This window comes from Takifugu rubripes, chromosome 1 (assembly GCF_901000725.2).
Source record: "Takifugu rubripes chromosome 1, fTakRub1.2, whole genome shotgun sequence".
NCBI classification, from domain to species: Eukaryota; Metazoa; Chordata; class Actinopteri; order Tetraodontiformes; family Tetraodontidae; genus Takifugu; species Takifugu rubripes.
In genome coordinates this window covers 2,584,445-2,610,935 of record NC_042285.1, presented here as the reverse complement: position 1 = coordinate 2,610,935, position 26,491 = coordinate 2,584,445, and the positions used below count along the sequence as shown (strand labels likewise).

Here is a 26,491-nt window from a genome sequence, read left to right as displayed (position 1 = left end):
GCATCAACAATGAAGACAGCAGCTAGTTTTTGGTCTTTTTATTCAACTGTAATTGCTGTAGTTTTTCAAGTAAAACAATGTGGAATTACAAGGGATCAAAGGAATGCAAACAAAGAAACAAATCGGGCAAAAAAGAAAAAAAAAAAAAAGACCATCACCATGAACTACGCCCCCACCCAACCCCAAAGATCACCTTTGCTCAGAGCAGATTCAACAAGTCCAAAAGTGACAATTTAATCACGTGGAGCTTCTCCAGAGTTTGTCCTTATTCGTGTCCAGGCTTTTTCATCAAAAGGCGACAGAGACGGTGACAAATTTGGGTGAGAAATAAAATGGGACTGGCTTCAGATGCAGACAGGGCGCCTTTCTTGACTTTTTGTTTCCCCAGGGAGTGTCTTTGTGTTTGGCTTTTCATAAATAAGAAGCTTCGGGTGCTTCTGAAGGCAATCTGAGGTTTAAACCCATTTGGCCAGAGAGGCACTCTTTAATGACATTAACTCGCCCTTTCACCATCAAGACAGGACTGTAACAAACTGGGAAGATCAGGAAAATGCAAAAAAGAAAAAGCCTTTTGCTTTCCTGCTCCAGCTCTGGTGTGCAGCAAAGACACAAAATTCAGTTAATACCAATTCATTGAGGTCGAACGCGACACCACGATCAACTCAGAAGCGGAGGGCCACAGAATCACATTATGTGCAAATGCTGGATTTTAAGAAAAAAAAAAAAGAAGGATCCAATTAACAGAAGTTGACATGAAACTGAAGAAAGGGCCCGAGTAAAGACAAGCTCCAGCATAGTGCAGCAAAGGTCACATTGAAAGATCGGTTCTCCTCCTAATACCATGGAACAAATAATAAAATATGCATAACTTATCAACTGACTACAAAGAAAGAATAATCAGGACAGCTGACAAAACTTCCAAAACCAGACTCGTTAAAACCTCCAACTTACGACACAACTGGTCACTCGAGAGTTTTAAATGTCACACAAATGACGTAATTAATGACCCTGACAAGAGGGCGCTGAAGAATCCATGTTGACATAGATCTGAGTGTTCCAGGCTTTAATGATTACAGTACATTATGTCAACTTGATTAGGCTTTGCCCCCCCCCCTCCCTCCCTCCCCACCGCCCAAGTTCCAGTGGATAAATGATCCACTACACCGTTTGTTTATGGAGGCATAATGACGGCACCAGATACATAGATATATATTTTTATTTTTTTTTCCTACCTCCAGTCAGGCATCCCTGAGCCTTCCCTCAGCTGACAGCAGCCGAGCGGGTGAGGGGGGGGGCGAGCTCCCGTTTGGAATCGGAGAGGGCCCCCCAACAGGCGGGAAGGTCCCTGGCGTGTGCAGCACTCTGCGCCTCTCTGGCGTTCTTCAGAGCGCCGGCAACGCAGAAGGTCGTGACCTGGTCTCACGGCGGCCCTGCGACACCCTTCCACCCCCCCCTCCCCTCATGTTTTGTTGAGGCGGTGCTGACCAGAAGAGGAGCGTGTGCTTTCCGCCGGCGAGCGAGCGTGCACGGCGGCGAGGGCCGCGACGCTGCGCAGCACCCTGTCGGGCGTCCCCTCGGCCCCGGAGCTGCTGGACGCCTCCTGCGAGAGCCTGTGGGACCACCTGCTGTCCCGGCGCCGGCCCATCCGCGTCTGTTCCGAGCTGCGCTCGCTGCCCGAGGACGCGGCCCGGGACTCCCGGTGCTCCGTGTTCTGGGAGCTGATGCTGTGGGTGCGCTGGCTGCTGTTGCTACTGCTGCGGCTGCGGCTGCTGCGCCCGCCGTCGCCCTCGCCGTCGCTGCTCATGCTGCTGCAGGCGCTGTGGCCGCGGGACGAGGAGTGGGTCTCCGCCTCGCCTTCCTTCCCTCCGAACGACTTCCTTCCCCGTCTCTCCTTCTCCTCCGGTTTGGACCTCTTGTACTCCAAGTCCATGGGCGGGACCAGAGAACCCGGGCACTGGCGGGTGGAGCGGGACGCAGAGCGGCTCGTCTGATTGGGCGCTGATGGTTTGCTGCCGTTGCTCTTGTTGTTGTTTACGGCGTTGGTCTGCGGAGTGGCGGGCGTACTTTTGCTCTTCGCCTTTTGGTTCCTGTCAGAGGAAGAGCCGGGGGAGGTCCCGGCGGCCTTGGCGCCCGGGTCTTTGCGAGGGGTGTGGCCGGGCGTGTCCACCCTGCCTTTCATTGCTTGTAGTTTGGCTGCTGCGTTCAGAGCCGAACACCTCTTCCCCAGAACCTCGGGCTCGGGAGGCAAAGAGGGTGCGCTGTTTGCCGATGCTTTTCCGCCTTGCGACACCTGAGATCCTGCGAACTTCCTGGTGATCCTCGCCGAAGACGTGTCGCTGCCGGACTCGCCAGCCGTGGACGTGTTGTTCGAGGCATTCATCTCGGAGCTGTGGGTACGTTTCTTTCCTTGATGGCCGCTTCCCTTCTCCGTCTCCTGAGGTTGCTGCCTGTGCTTGGAGGAGCGAGTCGACCGGTGCTCCTTTCTGCCCTCGCCGTCGTCCGAGTCCGAGGATGAAGATGAGGACCTGGAGCACCTCCTCCTGGAAGCAGCGGCGCAGCATTCCTTTTGGCTGCCGCCTTCTGCGCCCTCCGCTCGCTCTTCCCGATTCTCATCCGTGGCTTTCTCCGAGGTGACATCTATTCGCCTCTTCTTGCTCGGAAGTCTATGTTCATACGTCTTTTTGTGGTGAGCCTGCCGAGTGAGGGTTGATGTAGAGCAGCCCGACGACGGCGAAGACGAACGAGCAGACTCTTGGCTACTCTGGCGGCTCAGGGGCCTTTTTTGAATTGGGTGTTTCTGTTCTTCACTTTGCTCCACAAACATCTGCTTTGGTTCCGTTTGAGAGGCCGCTAGACACTGGACATCTTCCTTTTCAGGCTCTTTGCTCTCAGAAGAACTCCCAACTCTTCTTCTCTTAGACTGCGGCTTGCTTTTGTCATCATCTTCACAGGTTTGCGCTTTGGTCTCCTCAGCGCCTCCCTCCATCTCGGTTTCTCTGTCGGGGTGAAGCTCCAAAGCTTCCTCTTCCTCGGCTGAAACACTACAGCCACGGTGAAGGCCGTCCATCAGGGACGGTGTGGACTCCTCTGGACAAACACTACTGGCTGAAAGGCCTTGAGGAACCGTTGAAGGAGCCGACACTGCAGAGGCTTTGGTTGTGGGTAGTTGGGTACTCGTGACCACGTCGGTGCCTCTGACTGATCTCTCTGGGGATGATGCCCCTGCGACAGGCTCAGATGTTGACGCCGACTGCAGGACCGTGACGGCCTCTCCCACGTTTGTGGAGGGAGTTGCTGAGGTGGTGTAGTGTTCAGGAGCTTCTCGAGATGATGCCTGTGCCTCTGGTGCAGGCGACGTAGTTACAGTAACTGTTTCCATCCTGTTCATGGGAGTCACACTGGGAGGGGTTCCAGTCACTGAAACGCTCTCTTCTGGGGTCTCTGCCGCTATTTCAACCAATGTTGCCGAGACCACTTCAGTGGACACCTTTGGAGATGCTTCCATTGGAGAGGATGGAGATGTAACCATGGCAGCTGAGCTGGTTGATGCTGTAGAGGAGTCAGACACGGTGGGACGTGACGTGGAAGGTGGTTGTGATGCACCTGCTGCCGCGGGGCCACATGTTAAGGTTGCCTGTGTAGAAGCAGGAGGAAGGCTTGAGGCTTTAGCCGTTTGGGGGACAGCAGCTGGAGCAGAAATGGACACCTGTTCCAATGAGGCTGAGCCTGTTCTCATGTCTGTGGCACAGGACATTTGAGTCTCAGCTGAGGGACAGAATAAAGTAGCAGAGGCAGGTGAGGGATGACATTTAGCTGGAGATGGCGCCTTGTCACTACTCTCACCTGGTGCTGAGGTTCTAGCAGATGGTTGTGGCAGTGATGCATCGGTGGTGCTAACTGATGGGAGAATGTCAGGAACCGTGATTGATGTCTGCGTCTTAGAGGGAGACACAGACGCTGGGGTGGGGGGTGCTGGGGTGGCGTCTGTCACAGTTTGGATAGATTCTGGTCCTGTTTTCACCGTTTGGGACACAATTGGGGCTTGTTCGACGGGAGGCGAGGAGGGTTTGGAGACCCCAGGTGTGGGGGTGGCAGGCAGAAGTGCTGGAACATTACTGCGGACAACTGATGTGGAAGAATGGCTCTGATCTGTAGCAGGAACTGGAATAGTTGTTTTTGCAGCTATGGAGGAATTGTCATCAGGTTGTAGTGCGTCTTGGGATAGAACTGGGACCGCTGTGGAGGTCTGGTCTGACGTTATAATAGCTTGAGCTGGGTTTGGAGACGGGGCTGAGATTTCAGTCTTAGCGTCCGCTTCCTTTGCTTCTGCAGACGGCCAGCTCTCACTTGTAGTCGGACCTCCAGGGGTCTCGGGTTTGTGGGGGGTTGGCATTGTTTGTGCCGTGCTGGGGTGAACTTTTGATGCAGAGAGAACATTTTCTGGCAGGGGTGTGGAGCGCGGTCGGCCCCTCTTGCGTTTCGGAGGTTGGGTGGGGCTGATTTCCTCGCCTGGTTTTGGAGGTTGAGTGGGAGGAGCCACGGTTTTGTCAGACTGGGTTAACGCAGGCGGGTTTTTAGGGGGCCTGCCCCTCTTTCTTTTCACTGGTGCCACAGGAGAATTCACATTAGAATCTGTAGAGGATGAAGTGTCTTTTCCAGGGGGTGTATCCATTTTTCTGGGCTGGCTGCTCCCCCGTCCTCGGCCCATCTGCTGCTGCTGTTCTCCCAGCTGAGCAGCCATTCGGGACTCGGTTTCCAACCGGCGCCGTACGGGAAGATTTCTCAGCACCGGCATGTCAGGGGAAAGATGGGGTGGTGAATATGGAGGATAACTTCTGACAGGCAGTAGTTGTGTGGGTTGGTTGGAGTCTTGGCCCTTAGGGGAGTTAATGGCATCCTTGGATTTCCCTTCAGCGCTCAGTGACACGTTTCCTTTGTTTGATTCCTCCATCAATCCTGCAGCGTCTTCTACAGGTGCTTCCTCCATCGAAGCTTCACCTCCCGTTCCGCTTCCTCGCCGCCTCCTTTTTCTGGGCTCTTTCTCCTCCACCACAGTGACGAGCCTTCCTGGAAGTTTTCTCAGGACTTTGGCTGAGGGGGAATCTTCAACCAAGCCCCTCAAGACTTCGTTATCGGCCGACTGACGCTTTCGAGGTGATCGGGAACAAGTAGAAGGTGGAGACATGGCGCTGTGGTCTTTAACGTCATCATCCTTGGTGTGATTGTCCACGAGACAGCTGGACTCTACCGATGACTCGGACACCCTCCTCTCGCTCCCCCGCTGGTCCTCCTCTCTGTCCAGTTTGGAATTCTTACTGTCCGTCTCTCCAGAACTATAATACTTCCCTGCAGTGGGGGAGATGGAGGCAAGCGGGGGGGAAGGCATGGGACTGGTGTGGGAGCGGTTTGTTAAAGTCTTGGATTTAGTGACGGGGTGATCATTGGCAGGAGATGAGGCTGTAGATGATGATCTGGAGGAATCCTGGAGCCTGCTTGATACAGGGGTTTTGTATTGGTCTGTGCAGGACGGGCTGGTGGAGACAGTGCTACCGTCTTTGGCAGCTCCTCTTCCTCGTAGCCCTAAGCGGAGTCTGTCAGGCACTTCTCTGGGTGGTGTTGGCTCCGGTTCAGTTTCCGGTGAAGCTCCGCGTAGACGTCCACTCATCCTGGTTGAGGCGACAATCTTGTTCTTGTCTTTGGGTTTACGGCCGCGTCTGGCTGGAGTTGGATGGACAGGCTCTGCAGACGCCGGAGGTGACAAAAAGTCGTTGTCATCGTCATCAGATGACGCGTGAAGCTTTAGACCCTCCTCTTTGGCCTGGTCCAAGCCTTTCCTGGCAGCCTCCACTTGCTCCTGAACAGACAATGGCAGGAGAGGAGAATTTCATGCATTTTGCTTTTGTGGTGATGCAGGAGAACACAGTTACTGTAATATGAATTACAGAGCAGACATTACTGATAAACTGCAAGTCGCTGAGGCTTGAAAACCCACACAGGCACAGGATTTATTACAGTTCAAAGTAAACATACAAAGGAGAAGTAGAGTGAAGTCAAAACAATGCGTTACCTCGGCTTGTTTCAGTTCCTCTTTGCACACGTCTTCTAATGAGGCTTCTAGGAAGTTCATGGCATAACGTTCAATGGGGGTTAGCTAGAGAAAAGAAGAAGAGTTGTTTCTTGTTATGATCCAAATCAATTAGATTCAACTTTATTGTTATTGCACATGTACAGGTACAGAGCAACAAAATGCAGTTTAGCATCTAACCAGAAGTGCAAAAGAAGCAGCAAGTGAGGATAATAACTTAATAAATACAGTATGGCGGTTATTTTACAATTGTTTACCGGGTTGTGCTATAAACATATTTTACAGATGGTGTTTACATTAAATGCCTTGGACTATAAGTGCAGGAGCTATTTAGCTATTTACATAAGATAGAGGAGATGTGCAAATTATAAATTACGTGTATACAGATACAGATGATAAAGTGCATGAGTGCGCAGGACAGGTTTAAACAGTAGCTACATTGGTTACTAAGCTAGTGAGTTGTTGTGTAAACTGCTGTAGTGTAGTGAGGTGTGGAGTGTGTAAGGGTCAGCAGGAGTTCAACAGGGACACCGCTCTGGGGAAGAAGCTGTTCCTCAGTCTACTGGTCCGAGTCCTGAGGGTTCTGTAGCGCCTCCCAGAGGGCAGGAGGGAAAATAGTCTGTGGGCGGGGTGGGAGGAGTCCTTGAGTATGCTGCGTGCTCGATGCAGGCAGCGCTTCCTCTGGACATCTCCGATGGCAGGGAGTGTAGTCCTTGTGATGCGTTGGGCAGTTTTCACCACCCTCTGCAAGGCCTTGTGCTCAGCGATAGTGCAGCTTCCATACCAGACTGACACGCAGTTGGTCAGGATGCTTTCTATCGCACAGCGATAGAAGTTCACCAGGACAGCCGAGGATAGCTGGTTCTTCCTCAGTGTCCTCAGGAAGAAGAGGCGCTGGTGAGCCTTCTTGATGATGCTGGAGGTGTTTGTGGTCCAGGACAGGTCCTCTGAGATGTGGGTCCCCAGGAACTTGAAGCTGGAGACACGCTCGACGGCCATCCCGTTGATGTGGATGGGGTCCTGTGTGCCTCCTCTTGCTTTCCTGAAGTCCACGATGAGCTCCTTGGTCTTGCTGGTGTTGAGGACCAAGTTATTGTTAGCGCACCATGTGGTCAGGCGCTCTACCTCCTCTCTGTAGGCTGTCTCGTCGTTGTTGCTGATGAGACCGATCACCGTTGTGTCGTCTGCAAACTTGATGATGGAGTTGGATCCATGTACAGGTCTGCAGTCGTGGGTGAATAGAGAGTAGAGGAACGGGCTCAGCACACAGCCTTGTGGCACACCGGTGCTGAGTGTGATGGTGGTGGAGCAGCTGTGACCTGACCTAACACGCTGTGGTCTGTCGGTCAGGAAGTCCAGAGTCCAGTTGCAGAGGGAGGGGTTGATGCCCAGGTCTCCGAGTTTGGTGATCAGCTTGGAGGGGACGACGGTGTTGAAAGCTGAGCTGAAGTCAGCAAACAGCAATCGTGCATAAGTGTTCGTGTTGTCCAGGTGTGTGAGCACAGAGTGCAGTGCTATGGAGACTGCATCATCTATGCTCCTGTTGCTGCGGTAGGCAAACTGGTGTGGATCGAGTGTGGTTGGGAGGCAGTCCTTCAGGTGAGCCAGGACCAGTCGCTCGAAGCACTTCATAATGATGGGGGTGAGTGCTACCGGGCGGTAGTCATTGAGGCAGGTTGGTCTGGAATGCTTCGGAACTGGGACGATAGTTGTGGCCTTGAAGCAAGACGGGACCACTGCGTGGGCGAGGGACAGATTGAAGATGTCCGTAAAAATCCCGGCGAGCTGTTCTGCGCATGCCCTGAGCACACGTCCAGGGATGCCATCAGGACCAGCAGCCTTGCGTGGATTGATCCGGCTGAGGGCTGTGTAGACGGCGGTAGATGATAGTGTGATGGGTTGGTGGTCTGCTGGGAGAGGGGTCCTAGTGGCAGTGTCCTTGTCGTCCTTTTCGAAGCGAGCATAGAAGGTATTAAGCTCGTTCAGGAAGGTGGTGTCCATGACTGTGGGGCTGGAGTTGTTGGGTTTGTAGTCGGTGATGGCCTGGATGCCTTGCCACATACGCCTGGGGTCAGAGCTGGAAAAGTGACCCTCAATCTTGCGTTTGTAGGTGTGCTTGGCCTTTTTGATGCCCCTCCTCAGGTTAGCCCTGGCTGTGCTGTAGGCCTGGGCTTCTCCTGATCTGAAGGCGGTGTTGCGCACCTTCAGCAGGAGCCGCACCTCCTTGTTCATCCATGGCTTCTGATTGGGGTATGTGGTGATCCGCTTTGTGGTGGTTATGCTGTCGATGGTGGTGGTGATGTGGTCCAGAACAGTGGAGGTGAAATTGTCAATGTCGGTGTGTGTGTGTGAGCCACAGCTGCCCTGGGGCGTAAACATACTCCAGTCCGTGTGTTGAAACCTGTCCTGGAGTACGGAGTCTGCTCCTGCCGGCCACACCTTGATGGTCTTCATTGATGGCCTGACGCGGTTGATGAGGGGTGAGTACTTGGGGGTGAGGAACAAAGAAAGGTGGTCTGATTGTCCTAGGTGGGGGAGGGGTGTTGCCGTATAGGCACCAGCCATGTTTGTGTAGACATGGTCCAGAGTTTTGTTTCCTCTTGTATTGCAGGAAACATGTTGGTGGAATTTTGGAAGAACAGTTTTTAAGTTTGAATGATTGAAGTCACCCGCAACAATAAATGCAGCCTCCGGGTGGGCGGACTGTTGTTGGCTAATAGCCGCATGAAGTTCATTCATCGCAAGAGTGGCATTAGCATCCGGGGGAATGTAAGCTGCTGTTATGATGACGGATGTGAATTCCCGAGGCAGATAAAACGGTCTACATTTAACCATTAAAAACTCCACGTTGGCTGAGCAGTGTCTCCTCAGAGTAGCGGAGTCGGTGCACCAGGTCTTGTTGATGTAGATGCATAGCCCCCCACCTCTGGTCTTACCGGAGTCGTCAGCTGTTCTGTCTGCCCGATGTGTGGAGCGCCCGGTTAGCCCGATGGCTGTGTCCGGTATGCCACTGTTTAGCCAAGTTTCCGTGAGAATCATGGCATTGCAGTCCGAGAGTCTCTTACTGTGGTTGAGTCGGAGACGTAATTCATCCATTTTGTTTACCAAAGACCGTACGTTGGCGAGGAAAATGCTGGGAAGAGAGAGCCGATGCGGTGTTAGCCTTAGCTTCGCTCTTAGCCCTCCGCGCTTCCCCCTCCTTTGTTTACGATCTCGACGCCGCCTGCGAGCACTTCCGCCCGGCCGGGTAAAGTGCGTAGCCTCCGGCGTCCTGGAGATCTCAGGGATGAGTTGAAGATCGGTGATAAAAGTTTCCTGGCATTGCGATCTAATATCCAGGAGTCGTTCACGGGTGTAGGATGTGAACCCGAGGCTGTTCTGTATGAACAGACTAGCGAAGAGCAGGTAAATCACTGCAATTTTGCAAAAACTGGAGAGACGCCGGGCCTCGCGATGTGCTCGCGCCGCCACAAATCAATTACTTTATATTTAAAAACAATAATGTAACAATTCAACAATATTGTTGAATGACTCACCTGTTCCACCAGAGCAGCTATTTCCTGTTCCGCCTTGGACAGCTCCTCCACTTCTTCCTGCTCTCCACCGTCATCCAACGGTATGTTTTCGTTGAACTCTGCCAGTTCTGCTACCTGCTCGGCTTTGGCCTGAGAGGCTGCCACAATGTCCTCCTCGTCCTCAGCCCGACACAAGGCCTGCGTCAAACACACAGTCTCAGAAATCATCCGCTGTGATATGCTGCACCAAAGCTTCTGTGATACTGGCAGTTATTCTAGACGTTTAATAGCAGAGAGACGCAAATGTCTGATGATTCTTAAAATCTTTTAAAAGCAGAGTAATAAAACCAAAAAATAATTACGTGAGATAATTTAGTTAAGGACTGAAGTGAAAGAAAAAAGGTGGGTGCTTCTGTCTTTGGCGAACCTGCTCGAGGATGGTGGTACTCTGCTTGTTGACAGTTTCCTCCTCCTCTGCTTGAGGCACAGAGACCTCCACAGCCATCTCCTTCTTCTCCCCATCATTCATATCAAAGAGCTCGCGGATAGTTTGCTGAGACACAAAGTGAAAATAAGACACATTCAGGACAAGAAGATTCCTCTCAGTAGTCAATAAGAGAGGATATAGTTACATACTTAATGTGAATATTGTTGATTAGAAACAAGAATCATGTTTAAAACTGAAAGATGAATTCAGACATAAATGCTGGAACAATATTGAGTCTTGATCAGGTTTTTTCATCCTATAAATCAAAGGACTAATAGAGATGTGTTTCATAGTGAGAGGGGGGAACACATGTCTGATGCAGTAACTGCAATGTTGCCAATATTGCAATTTAGCAGAGTATTAAATGATGCTTAATTAAAATAACGTGACTGATTTAACCCCCAAACACAAGCAGAATCCATTTGTCACCAAATAAATATGGATTAAAGGGTAAAATAAGCACAATGTGTGTCTTTCTGTAAACAACTGGATTACATGAATAGTGTCAATCATGAAAATACTGATAAACTTGTCATGATTGGAGAGATAAAAACTAAACCAAACACAGTGGTAAATGACTTTTTGTTAGCTAATAAAATCCTTGAATATGGTCTCAGGACTTAAAAATCAATTCTTATCACTATAAATAATACCTGTTTGAAAAAGGCTGTGGTGAAATTCCCGCCTTCAATAGCCATATCTCCCAGCATCCTCTTCTGATTAGCTTTCTTCAAAATGTTTTCCTCCACTGTGCGTTCACTGATCAGCCTAAAGACATAAATTAAGCAGTTGATGAAAACATACATAAGTAACAAAAATAACATACAAAAGTAACTTTAATTAGTGAGGATATATGTTGATCCTCAAGCAGTTTATTTAGAAGTGCAATATAAAGTGCATTCCTATTTAATTTGATTTTCGAATAAATATACATCTAATCAACTTTTAAAATATTATTTCATAACAGACATTTGAGCTTCATTCTACCATCTCAAATGTGATAACTCTAGAACATTTACAGTTACCTGTAGATGTGGACGTCTCTAGTTTGGCCAATTCTATGGCAGCGATCTTGTGCCTGAGCATCCATTGTGGGATTCCAGTCGCTGTCGTAGAATATTACAGTGTCGGCGCCAGTCAGGTTGACCCCTACGCCTCCACTGCGCGTTGACAAAATGAAGCAGAAAATACGCTGATCTGCATTGAAACGTTCCATGAGGGCCTGATGGGGAGGAGAGAAGGTGCACGGAGTAAACACAGATGGAGAAACAACCCCGGGCAGGTCAAATTTGATAGCCAGCCCGTCAGAGCTAACCTGTCTCTGTTCCACACGGGTGTTGCCATCCAGACGAAGGTAGATGTGTCCGTGGTAGTTGAGGAACTGCTCGAGGACATCCAACATTCGAGTCATCTGAGTGAAAATCAAAACTCTGTGGCCTCCGATCTTCAGCTTTCGCAACAGGGTGTGGAGAGTTTGTAGCTTACCTGCACACAAAAGGATTGCAAAAGAAAAACAGCTGCAAAAGTGCCAATAATAACCTGGAAAATAAGGTGCTGGAATACCTTTTGAATCGATGGGCATGTTGAGAATGATCTCTAACATACAGGTCAAATACACTTAAATTTGGATTACAACGTGCAGGTAAAAAGCATCTTACCACAATCGTATTCGATTAGCCTCAGATCTGGGAACTGGGTCCTCATGCTACAGTGGATATGGTGCAGAGAGCGAATAAGTGGTGCAACCTCAGTGGCGAGCTCTGAGGTAAAGGTAGCCTCCTTGTGGCTCAGAGAAGGAGGGGGGTGGCAAGAGTGCATTGAGATGGGAGGAGCCTCCACAGGGGGAATCACAAATGTAAACCTAAAACGAACACCACGTAAGCTTCAAACCGTTTCGCTTCAACGAGGATTCAGTGTAAACGTAGGAAAACAGGTCTGTGTGTCCTCTACCTGTCTGTGATGTCACTGAGCTGCTCCAGCCTGTCCTCAATGCTATGGATGCCTTCTTTTACAGCTGTACACTGAAACCAATGGTTGTTTTTGTTTGGCCACTGTGCGTACAGGCAGCTGCTTTGGCCTGAGCGGCCCCAGGCCCCGAGAGATGTCTGGGCAGCTGGCTCGGGACATGGACCGGGGAGGAAAGTCAGGAAGTTCAAAACTTCCAGGCCATACACAGGCTTTGCTCCACAGTGGCGCTCGTTGACTCCAAAGATGAAGTCCAATCGACTGTCGTGCTGCTTTTTTAGGCCATCAGCCAGGCCAGACTGTTATTTAGAAAAATTAACATTAGCATGGAGAAAAGCTGCTATCTAAAACTGGCCTAAAGTAAAAAATAATTCTTAGTTTAATTTCAACACATATTTGAAATTCAATTAGAAGCTGACTACAGAGTAATGATTGTGCTGTTAATACTATGAGATGGATTTATTGGACCCAAAATTAGATTTCTCCAAAATGTGTAATGAGCAATCCCGTCTAAGGTTTAATAAAACCTGTTTTTAGTGGTATTATCGGGTACAACATGCTTACCATGTAGAAAGGGGAGCGAGGTGGAGGACGGAGCATCTTCCTGGGTGCCGCGTTTGCCTTTGCACTTGCGCAAGGTTTCAACTTTGAAGTTGTTGGAGGCTCACTGCTACTTTTGTCTTGTGGTGTGGCTGAAGACGTCGAGGATGTGGGCTGTGCCTGAGCTGGAGCTGAAGGTAGAATCACGACAAAAAAGTAGTAGTTAAGTCTCTGATATGTATGAATTCGCCATGAGAAAAGCAAAAGAAAAGCCTGACAATTCTCTACATTATTCACTGAAGCACAGCATCAAACAAAATTAAACATTATTGAGAAGGTGTAAGACACTAACTTTGAGTCAAAGAAGAGCAACTTCTTAAAAATAAGATGTGCAGAGAAGATCAAGCCATGCCCCTTTCTTACCTGACTGCTCTGCATTTGAAGGAGCTTGTACTACTTTGAGGATAGGGCGAGGGGGTTGGGACTGGCTCTGGGTGGGGTTAGACTTTCCAGGGGGAGCTATAGTATAGTGGGCAGTAGCAGGACCAGGGGTGCGTTGGACAATCTGGATCGGAGCTGTGTTTCTCACAGGAGTTGTATTCAGGTATGGGTTGGGAGAAGGGGATACTTGAGGAGCTACGCGAGGGGAGGGGGCCACTGCCAATGTGGGCACAGGCCCACCGTCCTTGCCTGCTGTTTGACGCACAACGATCTTCACAATGCCAGGGCTGCTTATCATGGAGGAGGTTGCTAATGAAAACAGAAACAACCACATCTTAAAACAAGTTCTTAGTAACAGCAATGTAAATATATAAAATTTAAGTGGTTCATTTAAACGCCTGAATGAAAAACTGATTACAAAAAGGAAAGCAATAGCAAAAAGCCCCAAACCTTGTGTATGGGCGGTGTAAGCAACTCGATTTACAGACAGGGTGCTTGATGTCACAGTGGTTGCGATGGCAGTGTTCTGGGCCGTGACTGGACCAGACTGGCTGATATTAAGGTGTGGCGACCCAGCGGACACCAGGTGCATCACGCTGCCTGTAATGTAATGCCATTGACTCAACATCAGCATATCTATAATCACTGACATCTCAGCACATGGATGTCTTTACACAAACTGGTGAAATTATCTGAAGCCTAATTTTCACATTGTGTCTTTTCAATGCACTGCTGATAATAATAAATGACCAACACTAACTTTGAACTGGGCGTGGAGCAGCTGCTGGGACTTGATGAATCTGGGCTCCGGACAGAGTCAGCTTGTTTCCCTGAAGCTGGAAAGTTACAGGTTTACTGCCCTGACACGAAGACACTGGCCGGCCAGCTAATGAGGCAAGCTGTGCTATGCTGACCACCTCGCCAGCTGAGCCAGTAAGACAAAGAAAAGAAGAACAAAGTTAAGATGATTACAAGTAATGACAAGACAAAAGCAAAAGCAAAACCACCAAGCACCTGCAATTCATTCTCAATCTGCTATTTATCATTAAAGGAACATCAGTGTATACTCACAAGGCAGCCTTGCTTGCATATCTGGACTGAGCAGAACCCTCTGGGGCATGGGGGTTGGATTCGGATGAGCGGGGTTGCTGGCAGTGGAAGAGGCAGTGGAAGACGCAGTTGGAGCTCGTACAGTTAGCACGGGCTTTGGAGTGCTGAGTCTCACTGCAGTTTGAGGAGCGGGGTGCATAGGACGCGGAGCGGACGTGGTTGCCACTGTGCACACCACTAAAAGAACCCAGAAGAACCAAACATATAAATGGATAATTAGAACAGAATTTGCTTCATATGTATACTTAAATCAACATGTTACTGTTAAAATGCTTGTGTTTGCAGCAAGTTATTAGACTTGCTGATTACCTTGTTGCACTACAGGAGAGGGTGCGGGAGCTGAGGGGACTTCTGTGACTGCAGGTTTGGAAGCCTGGGCTGCGGGAGGAACGGAGCAAGTAGGCTTGTTCATTAGCAGCACCGGTCGGTTATCACCTTTGGGAAGTGGCTGCAACATCCTAAAAAAAAAAAAAAAAAATGCAAATGTATTACCAGCAAAATGCAGATACAAAGGTCTGGGATGTCTGAGGGCATCAGTGCAACACAGAATTAAAGATATTCAGCCAAATAAAATCCTCTATTACACAGAAATCACATGACTTGTTATTGCATACCCCATTTCAGCAGAAATTCTAGTTTTCCACATTTGACTCATTAGCTGTGCTGCGTACCTGTTGACCTTCATGCGGACTGGCTTTGGTCTAGGTGGAGGTTCAGGTGATTCCACAATCTCTTGGATAAGTTGACGGCTGACCTTGTGACGTGGCAGGAAGACATCTGCCTGGTACCGGGACACGCGGCTCTCCAAACCAATTAGGTCAAAAATAGAAAGGTCACAACGCTGAGGATGCAAAAACATACATTAGTCTCTTCGGTTTCATGAGAACATGTGAAATTTAAGTTTAGCTCCGAAATTATGAAAGCAACTAATCAACTTTTCCTTCACTTGAAATGATCTAACCTTCATAGGAGGAACCTCCAGGGCGTCCTGCACCAGGGAGGCTGTACGGAAAACGATGGGTTGCGTGATGAAGGGAGACTGGATGGGTCGCGGGTCGAAGAGATTGGGGTGGTTGCACACTTTGCGAAGCTGCATTAGGATGTTAATGACAGACATGAAGTGACCGCTGGCAAGAGTTTCCCGAGTCCTTGGAATGAAAAGGAGAAGAGGAATAAGCAAAAGTTTCTAAGAAATAAGGAAGAGAATATAAACTGACACGTGAGACCATATAGCGGTCTGTTAACTTACGAAGCTTGGGCCATAAAGTCATCATAGAGAAACCGTTGTCTCTTGGAGAGGCGACAACGCACGACATGCTCGTATTTCTTGGGCATCTGTTTCTCTACATCAACCTTGATCCTCCTTAGCAGGAAAGGCCTCAACACCTTGTGAAGCCTCTTAACCAGGCCTTCATTGTACTCCTGACTGCCCTCAATCATTCCTGTCAATGGGTTGGAAAACCATTCTTTGAATTCCCGGTGGGACTGGAAAACATGGGGCATGAGGAAGTGCATGAGAGACCACAGCTCCATCAGGCTGTTCTGGAGAGGCGTGCCCGTCAACAGCAGACGTCGATGGCTGGAGTTGGGAGAAGACGGCATAGAAGTTGAAGGAAATGTCTTATGTGGAATTAAATTCATATTTAGTCACATTGTTTTCTGCTAATATCAAACATTTAATCCTGCAGTCTGAACCTATTATGTCTGAAATACAGATGTTTTAACAGCTAAATGTAGCACTGCTGAACAGTAAGAAATCACCACCAGCTTGACCAGACCCTCAATGCTAAATACTCATTTATTTCTTCGCAAGTCTTCTTTACCCAGAATTACTCGGGCTTCTGTTACACATTGATTTTTGTGCATTTTGGGAATACTCTTGAATGCCAAATATGGTTATCATCCAGTGACAGACGACTACTACTACTGACCTATTGAAGTTCAAAAGGCTTTGCCAGCGTTGGGACTTGAAGTTCTTGATGTTTTGTGCCTCATCTAAGATCAGGTAACGCCAAGACTTGCGCCTGAAAGCCTGGTGATCCTGAAGAACCAACTTGTAGGAAGTGATGCACACATGGAAAGCATTGGGCTTCGTCCAGCCCTATAAAAATATGTGGATAGAAAAGAACAAAAACGTTAAAAACGTGACCTAACATTTCTTTACATGCAGAAAAAGTATTTGTGGAAATTTAAAAACTGAAGAATCAGATGTATTTTTCCAAACCATCCATCACCTGTCTTTTTAGCTTTCTTTCCTTTTGGCTACCAAAGTAAGTGAGAATTTTGAAGCCGGGACACCAGCGTTTTAGTTCCATCTCCCAGTTTAACATCACACTGGTGGGGACGATGATAAGATGAGGGCCCCAGTTACCTGAGCACATTAGATCAAATGAGTATTTAGCAGGATTTCAATTAAAAGCATCACCACTCAGTTTAAGGTATATATGAGCAAATAAGACTCAAAGCTACATTTAAACGGCAGTTAAAATAATGTGTGTTTTCTGACCAGGTTAACTACCTTTTTCACAGGCTAGATGTGCAAGCAGAGCAATTGTCTGGATGGTCTTGCCCAGCCCCATCTCATCAGCCAGAATGCCATTAAGCTTTTTCTCATACATGGTGACCAGCCAGTCGAGCCCAATATGTTGGTATTCTCGTAATGTGCCATGAAGCAGAAATGGGATGGGGGTTTTGACCTTTTTACGATTAAAATAAAGAAAAACATTATTCAGAACAGGACAACAAATATTCAACTATTTCTGTAGGGTTTTATCAGGACAGAACTAGGCTGATATTCAAAGTAAATGCAAGCCAGTCTGGGTTTATGCAGAATGATAATAGCTCAGACTGACCTTTGTTGTAGCCAAAGTATAGCCTTTAGGCTGCAGGCTTTCAGCTGTAGCAGCTATATGGCTGATCTCCTTCTTTGGCCGTGAGCTGGAAGAAGGTGGGCTGTTGTCTCCCTCCTTCAGCAAGAGTTCTGTACCTTCATCTCCACAGTCATCACTCTCAGCTTCTTCCTCACTCTCCTCAATGTCCTTCTCACTGTCGTCGTCTTCAGCACTGTCTCCCGAAGAATCTGAGAACAGAGTTCTTTCATTATACGAATCAAGCACTGCTTTGTAAAACAAAAAAAGATGATGTACGGTACCAGCCAGTACCTGAGGAGGATGTGTTGCTTGCTGCATCACTCTCATCCTCTTCGGTCTCCTCTTCCTCATCACCAGACACCTCCAAATCAGAACTCTCCTTCGAGCCAGATGCAGAAGGAATATCAAAGTCCGAGGAATACGCCCCTTTATATTTCTCTAGCAACTCCTCGACGCTCATGTTGCCTACAAAGAGAAGCAAAAAGTTACTGCTCCTGATTTCAGGACTGCCATCATTAAACTTTCTATTGAGACAATAAAAAAAATATACAATCTACCCTCTTTGGCCAAGTCATCCAGTTCTTCTGCATGGTCAACATTTCCTTCCACCTTCTCCTGTGCAGCTATGGTGTCCTCCTCATCCTCAGCTTAAAAAGGGAACAGAAACTGTTCATTCCACGATCATTACTGTTATAAATACAAATAGGTCGTCTGGAAGATAATACGCATTTGCAGAATAAGATTTTTTTCTTCATATGATGAATTTGGGGTTTATCTTACCGTCTTCTTCATTGGCACTAAACTCAGCATCCTCCCCTGGTGATGAGGAGGATTCTTCAGAGCATTCTTCCTCTGAGCCCGACTCCTGCATATTCCACAGAGACACTGATTATAAACAAGCATTTCCCAACCAGGACTGTCCAATCCGACATTTTCGTGATCAGTCACAGAACATCAGTTTCAGTAATTTAATGAAAGCACTCATTCGAAACAATATGGCTTGTTTTACACTTGTATGATGGTCCAATTTAAAGACTTTCAAGGCAAGTTTGAGATTTTCCAGTACTGTGAGCAATTAGCATTACATAATTACAATTTTCACAGAGGACTAACATCCAGCCATTAATGTTTATGTATGGATGGATGTTGAAATTGACTTCATATGAACTCCACACGTCTCGGTACTCTCCATGGCCAGCCAGCCACCAAAATCCAGCCTTCCCCCACAGCGAAACAACCTCCAGCGAGACCAAGACGTCCTGTCTACCTCGGTCATCTTATGACTGACCTCCAGTGGGACTGAAACACGGAAACCCGGTGTCCTGCCGCAGCAGTCTCCCACATATCCAGTACAAGAGCCATCAGGTGGTGATCAGTTGATGTTTTTAAACTTGCCAATTTCTTTTCTCTCCTCTTTAAAACGTTGGAATATAATTCCAAGTAAGATCCTATGCAATTGTCTGGATAAGAACTGGCAGCCACGTGACACCCTGAGAGTGTCTACGCTTCCCCCCCCAGTGAAAAACACACTTTAAATTCACAGACAACCAAGACAGCGATGGGTTTGAGGCTACACCTGTGGCAAATTGAGGGTGCTGAGTAACTGGTCCAGAGGCAAAAGGCTTTCCTCCTTCAACAGTTCAATTTCCCTCTGGTGGCTCTCGGCATCATTGCCATCCTGCTGCTCCTCCACCTCGATGGTTTCTTCATCATCCTCCTCCTCGCAGGGAGGCTCAAAATCTCTGTCTGTAAAAAGATATGCTTGTACTGAAAAGCCCAATTTTATGAACAAACTTCCTGAATTCTGATCACATGTGGTGCATATGGGATAATATAATTATTATGTACTCCAACCCTACTGCCAAGACTGTCATTCCCTTGTCAAAGCAAAGCATCCATCTGTCCATAGAGGAGGATAATCTGTCCATTATTCTCTACTGAGTATAAGATAACAGTTTTAAACATGGGCACGAGACAAGCGTGATGAGTTTAACAAGACGTGCCCGTCACCAATATTGGGTTAATATAATATTAATAATAATAATATCGAGACATGGGGATTCACATGGAGTATGAGAATGTGGTTTGCTCTCCTACAAAGCTAAGATGGCCTTCACTGTCACACTGGAGAGGAGCTCTCTGTTAGTTTACGTGGCAAACACTTCAGTCATAGGTGTGTAGCCATGACGACATCCTTTTTTAAGAGCAGATCTACTTTATCACGTGGAGACAGGGATGTCAAGTTTCAGGACAAGACGCAAGTTTTAATTTGCATAAAAGATCAAAACAACTCACCATCCTCATCAACGCCAGCTGGCAGAGATTTTTTGGGAGTCACCGGGACAATTTCGGGAGGCTTAATGGGTGCAAGTGACTTGCTGAGGAGATCAGAATATTTTTCTGTCTGGCCAACGATGAAATCTAATTGAAGGTCCAGTGCTTTTTTCCTCTTTTCTTCCAGTCTTGACTGCTGTTTATACTGTACCACCTTCAAGAACAAAAAGACCCGTCACCTGAGGCTCCAACGACTGCTACTAAACTGAACTCTACATTGTCAATTAGCTTTACCTTCTCAACACTGCTCCAGAAAGCCCGCACTTCCTTTGCAATAGAAGAGGCAACTCTTCTGATTTTGGCATGTTCATCCCTCTTGGCTTTTTCTTCTTTTTGCCTCAACTCTTCGTGGTGTCGCATCACCATCCTCACCACCTAATAAAGGAATATCGCAGCATACATTATGGGTGATATTGTAGCTATACATTAAATCCGATTCCTCCAATTCCTTCGTAAACAACATTTTAGGTACCTTTCGAGCTACCCCTCTTTTCCACCGCCTTTCCTGAGCAAAGTCAGCAGAGAGCCACTGCATCTCCTCACACAGGTAGTCCCAATGAACTTTTGGTCTGGGTGGCTCCATAAGACGAGTGAGACGCTTTGTTGACCAGAAGCCCTCTCGCTTCAGGGCCTGGGACCGATGCTCAATGTCTGCTTCCTACGGAACACAACAACTATTCAGTAAATTCTGTTACCATGCCTTCTAGAATGCTCCAACAAAAGGTGACCAGTAAAGACACAAATCATATCTCTTAAAAATAAATCAAACATTTGAAAAGGCAATTATTCGTTATTAAATTAAGTGTCCTGTCAGCATACCAAAGCAATCAGGTTGCCTTTTATTTAGTGGAATTAAAAAAAAAAAGTATCAATACTTTCTCACGCACATGTTTAGCTAGCTCTGCCATGTCTGTGTGTCGCTCGCCACGAGGTCGCTGTAGATAGGACTGGTCTGGCGGCGAAGAGGAGGAACTGTAGCCACCCAAAGAGGACGGAGAAACAAACTTTCCATGAGGGCCTCGGAGTGGCGAGGACCTTTCCCGCCGCGGTGTGGACCAATCGGTGCTGGAGGAACTAAGGTAGGGTGAAGAGGTGGATGGGGAGACTGGAGAACTGGTAGTGACCCTGTCTGTTATCCATTGGCATACCTGGAATCCACAATATATAGAAAAAAAAAGATTTTTAAAAATTCTCATGAACATCAAGCTGACAAGCACCACACACTGTCTTTGCTGCTCTGCCCATAACGCACAATACTTACGCCACCGCCAGGCTAAAACAGTAGCCACTAAACAGTCAAAATGGCAATACCACAATATACATGAATTACATGCAGACGTAGGGATAAAATTAGGGTGTATTTAGACAATGTACACATCTGTGGAAATAAATTTGTCAAGAATATATAGAATGTATGCAATACATAAATTCCACGTGTAGAGGGCTTGAAGATGTAGATGTCTATGCCCGTAAAAATAAATAACCGGTCTTCCACCTTCAAGATTAGGGTGTAATGACAAGTTCAAAGTTGAAATCTGATTCAAGAGTTTAAGGATGACTTTTCAAATGCTTTTAAAACTGTTTAAAATGCTCCACTGCAGTTAGTTTCTTAAAAACAGACTCTCTACTGTCTTCCCAAACTACTTTTTCCATATGAATCCTTCTAAATGTCAGCCTAAACATGTTGAAATGTTAGTACCTTGTATTGCAAACCAGGTGTGGTCATCTCACAGTCTGTTTTGTCAGGTTCCTCATCACTGGCTTCTTCTGCACTGCTAACCTGCCCCGCCTCTGCATCCTGCGTCTCATTTTCATCCATCAGTTCATCCTGCTCCATGTCCTCACTCTCTTCCTCCATGTAAAGGGATTCAGACTGGTTGACTGGTTCAGTGGGGCTGGTAGATGACATGACAATCCTCCCACCTTCCACTGAGATTGGGACCATATAAACCTTATTAGGCATGCTGGCTGAGGTGACATCAGCGGCGATGACATCTTGGGATGCAACGTCTGACTCAGGGGTTGATGTTTTAGGAATAGTTAAGGCCTCTTTTTCAAATTTGCTACTTGAAGATGTACTCTGGTCAGGTACAAGGGAGATATTACTACCCAAACTGGTTGACTGTACTTTTACAGATGGATCTGCAGGCGTATCGAAGGGACGTTGCTTCTGATCTTTCTGACTGGTTAGAGCAGCAGATGCACGTGAAGCGTCTGCTGCTGAGGCCATCTGGGGAAGGCACTCCTTAGACACTGTGCCAGGCCAAGATTTGTGTGCAGTGGCCAGACTGATTGCCACATTCTGCTGCTCCGTCACTTTCTTTAAAAGTGAGGATGGGTGCTTCAGAAGAGAGGTTTCTCCCTGTTTGAGGAGGAGCAGCTTTGGATTTAAAATGTTAGAGCGTTGGGAAGACTCTTGCTTGGGTTCTCTTGACAAAGCAACATTCTCAATACTCTGCGATGGGGTCAAATCGGTCTCTGTGGCACTTAAAACAGTCAGTTCTGAGGGCTGGAGCTCGACATGAGAGACATGAACCGACACGGCGATCGATGATTCCATGCCCAGCCCCTCACCAGTAACCACTGGAGGTATGAGGGATAATATACCACCCGATGCTTCTGCATCCTTTTTTTGAAGAACGGTCTGAAATAAGGGCGAGCTTCTCCCTTCTGTTTGCTTTTGGCCAGCAAGAGTGATCTCCGAACAAGGCGGGACCGGACCGGCATCGGGTTTTTCGACAGTAAATGAGCAGGGCGACGCCGTTGCTACTTCAACGAAACACACGTCACTTGTGTTAGCCGCTTCAACGTCTTGGTTAACGCCTAACACCAAATGTGGCTCAACAGTGTTTTTGGAGGACAAATTGTGGGAATTGCTGTTAGAGCTAGGCTGAACTTTAGCTGCATCGTGGGAAAGGGGTACTGGATGCTGGGAAATGATGACAGCGTCGCCTTCATTAATTGTGTTTAAGGAGGGTTTACGCTGCGGCTCTAGGTCTTCTTTTTCATGATAATCCTCTGAGTTTTCTAATAATGCATTGAATAAGTTTACCTCGTATCCAGGAGAATGGGGTGCATGTGCAGCGCTACTGACACAGACCGTTTCCTCAGCAACCTCCTCAACCAGACTGCAAAACTGGTATACCTCCACAGATTGGGAGTGTAACTCAATTTCCGTCGGGAAACTTTCCTCGTACTGCTTTGGTTCTGCGGTAGAAAGTTCAGAGCTGAAAATGGCAGCTTCGCAGACGGTACCGTCCTCTCGCAGGAGGTAACTCTGGTTCAGCTGCACGTTGGACCAACCCCCGCTGATGTTAGCATCCTCTCTGACCAGCACAATCTCTTGAGATGAATGCACAAGCTCGGTTGTTAGCGGAGTTTCTGTCGTCAGGACTTGGTCGGATGGATCTGTAGCAACAACCTCTTCTGTCTGCAGCGAGACCCTTGTGTCAAACGAAGGCACGGCAGCAGAGGGTTTAGAGGAACTCTCCGTCGAAGCGCAGAAGATGACCATTTCGGGTTTCTCTGTCCCTAAACTTCTCTCCATCTGCTCTCCTCCTGGCAATCTGCTGCTCCCTTGAACTTTGCCGTCATCTTTGCCAGTTGCGCTGCTGGACAGTGACTCTCTGCTTCCAGAAGTGTATAATCCTCTTAGCAACTCCCCTGCCGTTGGAACCGCAAGTGTTTCAGATGAAGGAAGTTGGTGTTCTTGACCAGAAGTGTCTGCGAGCTCTTTATTATTCGCAAACTTCTCGACTGATTCCAAAGAGTTCGTTTTCTGTGCGTCTTTGGCATCATTTGAGATTTCCTCAGTTTTAGGTTGTGATGTGTCAGTTTGTTTAGTCCTCTTGTCAGGAAGGGCTGAAGCGAGGACAGGTGATGTCGAGTCCTGGTGAATACCCGTCTGCTCCGCAGCGTCTGGCTGACCCGTTTGGCTGGTTTGATTTTCACCCCGGTCAGATGACCCCATAATCCCAGGTCCTGTGGTGTCAAAACTCGATTGTTGGACAGATAAAGATGAGGCTGTGACACTGATTTGAGAGTGCGATTCATGGCGTACAGGTTCAACTTTGTGCTCATTTTTGCCAGGTTCAATGGTTGGAGCAGTCCCGGTTTTATATTCCAACACGTCGGCCTGTTTCTCCTCTGAGCCTGTAACATCCAGAAGTCCGGTGCCTTCTCGGCTTGGTTTGTTTGATCTCTGGTTTGTTTCACGATCTGAGTGCCATTTCTCGTTATGAGTTTGTGACCTATAATGCATCTCCTCCGCTGTGCTGTCATTCTGTATAGCTGAGACAGGATGGCCATGAGGGGATGACAGCTTTTGCATCTCTGAGGAGGAGCTACAGTCCTCATTGAGGGACGTTGGCAAGGATGTCGGAACGCGGACACTCTCTTCAGCGGGAACGTCTTCTGAGATGCTGTCCTGAGAGGTGTTACTGCAGATAGGGAGAGTCTCCGGCAAGTTGACTGGAGAGGACTTCTCCATGCTAAAGAATGTCTTGTCCTGGCTGTCTGACAATGGCACACTGGACGGACAGAATGGAGGAGCTGTGTGGGGGGCAGCTGTGACCGGCTGCGGTGCATGCCGAGGTGACTCCCCAGCCACATTCTGTGCAGCCTGGGGGTCGACACCCAGCTCATCCACAGCCGGAGGTGCACGCTGCCGCACCGCCTCCTCCCCAGAGCGTCTTTCCTCTGTATTCCTCTGGCTACACACTGCACCTGCGGATGACAAAGGTTTTTAGAAAAAAAAAACAACCTCTGGGCCAAGATGCTGATTTTCATGCATTAAAAGGACCAAGTTTATTAAAGAGAAAAACTTTGCACGAACAAGCAAAAACTATTGGAGGTGATTCATTATATCTATTGCTTTCAAATAAAAAAAAAACAACCTAAATGCTGTATTTTACTTACTGCCTATTGATCATCCAACCAAAACAACAGAATTACCACGAGCTCTGATTCATAATATCACATTTTGTACGAACTCTTGACTTGAAGCGCCTCACCTGTCTGTGGTGTGAGACACAGATCTGTGTTTTCTACTTCCAGGATGCTGAAATTAGGGTCCTCTCCACATATTCTAAAGAAATCAACATCAGAAAAAGACGGTTAACTCAAAAGTGAAATTAAAGGTTGAAACAGACTTGCCCCGTAGGACACTCCATTCCGTACACACATTAAGGTAAGGAGCGGCATATGTTCAAGTTAACACTAATATCATAGTCCGGCCAACGATGAGGAGCACGTCACTTGGTGAGCATCAGCAGCTAAGGCTAGCCAAGCGCGGTCATGACAACTGTTGGCATCTTCGCTGGGGTTTCAGTGGGAGTATCTGCAGCACTCATAAAAATGCCCGGCGGAGCAACAGCAACTGTGCAGCACCATTGGCCAGCTCCAGCTTGCATTTGCTGCAGTCGCCTACAGGAAGACGTTAGCGATCCTGCAGCACGCGCTCCAGAGGTACAAGCCGGTGACCGAGCGCGCGGCCCTCCAGTCATTCATTATTGTTTTGTTGGTTGTTGTTTTGTTTTTTTTAATAAATGTGAATATATTTTACAACCATCCACGGTGGCCGAGCATACTTGTTGGTAATCGTATTAACGATCTTTATTCGCGACTTATGTGTGCGCGGTGAACGAAAAGATGAAACAACTCCCGACTTTTCCTTTCTATCCGGCTGAGGCAACGCTGCCTGCGCCTCCACATCACGGTTTTCACAGAAGCGGCGCGATTAAATGCTCCATAATGGGGCTGCTGAGGTTAGCTAGCCCGCATTAGCTTCAACAAAACACTGCTTGGGTGGCACTGAAGAAAAGCCAGCTAACTAGCTAAGGACAAGAGTTGGTAGGGTGCGTTTATTTGATGCGCAGTCGCCTCATCCCACCCGCAGTTATGTAATAGTGATTTAGACCAAGAGAAGCCCATTTATGTCGATGCGATGACACCATAAGTTATTTCGCTACCAGACAAAAACACACGAAAAGTCGCATTAAAACCCGCTTCTGCATGGAGTGGCGGGGGACAATCGCTCGTGACGTCATTGCGTGGGGTCAAATCTTTTTTTCTACAAAATTTAATTTGATAAAATAATTTCGTTTGAAGGTATCCGCGCGTATTATTATACGTCTCAACACATAATAGACCATATGGGAAATGTTTCAAAGTTTCATATACATTTTGCAACGATTACACGGGGGGTAAAGGGGGTCCCGTACTTGCCCACGATCGGCTCTTTAGAAGCGACAGTTGTGGAAACGGTGTCTCATCTGGGATTTATCAAACTAAATGTAAATGGTGTTGATTCGGTTATTTTTATATCTCGCTATCCATACCCTGTCAATGTGAGTGCTGAACAAACTAGACGTCGTCTACTAATATATACCATCCTGCACAACCCAACCTGATTGTGTCCTTTCGGTTACCAGAACCCCCCCTCAATTCCCCTTTAACTTCCTCCTTGCCCCCTCCCTCCCAAGGCCGCCATCTTAAGTTCCCACCTACCTGAAATTTCCGACCAATTTTCTTTTACTAAATTCTCGTTGAAGGAGTCGCCATCCGCGTAAAATCGTACTCAATCCACAATGCCAGTAATCCAAACTGTCTCCCGGTACCCAACGAGGTACATCTAGGTCTGTGGGAAGAAGTTAAAATACGGACCGGGAGAGACTGGGTTTCGGCGCAGAATGTAGCGGTCGCGGGGAGGAGACTTTACGCAGCGAAATGGTGGAGAAGCGCTGCTGCTGACAAAGTGCAGAACACCGCCAAATCTCGCGAGATCACAATGCGGCGCGGTAGTTAAAAAAAAAATCAGCCCTTCGAGTCGTATTTGGTAGTAATGTTATTTCATTATTATTTTTAAAAGTAATTGAACAATACAGAGCTCGCCACGATTAGTTTAATTTGTACAACCACCGTATCGCCTCTGTCTCCTGCATTTATAGAGCCCATTCGTTTAATTCATCCTTCCGTTAACAAGGAATCGCATGGTTTATACGCTTTATTATTGATGTGACAAACCATATTGACCTGTCCCTTTTATTTTTGTCAAAAAATAAAGTTAATGTAAACAGCTACTTCCAGACTTTGCCCATTAAAGTTTAAGGACCAAACCAAAACCCCATAGAATTATCAATGACAA

At 47.6% G+C, this 26,491-nt stretch overlaps 1 protein-coding gene across 2 annotated transcripts; it reads right to left on the bottom strand.

Annotated features, from left to right (window-relative positions):
• Nucleotides 1-26: 26 nt before the first annotated feature.
• srcap (Snf2-related CREBBP activator protein) lies at nt 27-26,098 on the bottom strand. Of its 2 annotated transcripts, XM_011610912.2 has the most exons (34): nt 25,855-26,098; nt 24,360-24,433; nt 21,047-24,072; nt 20,235-20,495; nt 19,820-20,005; nt 19,582-19,722; nt 19,309-19,501; nt 18,590-18,759; nt 17,794-17,878; nt 17,571-17,660; nt 17,305-17,478; nt 16,996-17,222; nt 16,662-16,839; nt 16,378-16,514; nt 16,075-16,244; nt 15,393-15,722; nt 15,105-15,291; nt 14,815-14,984; nt 14,453-14,601; nt 14,105-14,320; nt 13,794-13,958; nt 13,484-13,633; nt 13,016-13,342; nt 12,617-12,783; nt 12,038-12,351; nt 11,746-11,948; nt 11,403-11,572; nt 11,113-11,309; nt 10,741-10,855; nt 10,028-10,153; nt 9,622-9,798; nt 6,068-6,151; nt 3,844-5,854; nt 27-3,765 (listed from the first exon to the last, which is right to left on the bottom strand). In XM_011610912.2, exons 3-34 carry the CDS (start codon nt 23,834-23,836, stop codon nt 1,460-1,462), a joined length of 12,366 nt encoding a protein of 4,121 aa, XP_011609214.2. In that variant the 5' UTR covers nt 23,837-24,072; nt 24,360-24,433; nt 25,855-26,098; the 3' UTR covers nt 27-1,459. The 2 variants fall into 2 exon arrangements, with proteins under 2 accessions (XP_011609214.2, XP_011609167.2); XM_011610865.2 differs by having other exon boundaries at nt 27-5,854.
• Nucleotides 26,099-26,491: the final 393 nt, after the last annotated feature.

Excerpts from the sequence above, each read along its gene's own strand:
- srcap (XM_011610865.2), bottom strand. The coding sequence starts at position 23,836 with ATGGAGAAGTCCTCTCCAGTCAACTTGCCGGAGACTCTCCCTATCTGC. Across the intron at positions 19,502-19,581 it reads TCTGGAGCAGTGTTGAGAAG|GTGGTACAGTATAAACAGCA; the intron begins GTAAAGCTAATT and ends TTGTTCTTGAAG. Across the intron at positions 6,152-9,621 it reads TAGCTGCTCTGGTGGAACAG|CTAACCCCCATTGAACGTTA; the intron begins GTGAGTCATTCA and ends TCTTTTCTCTAG.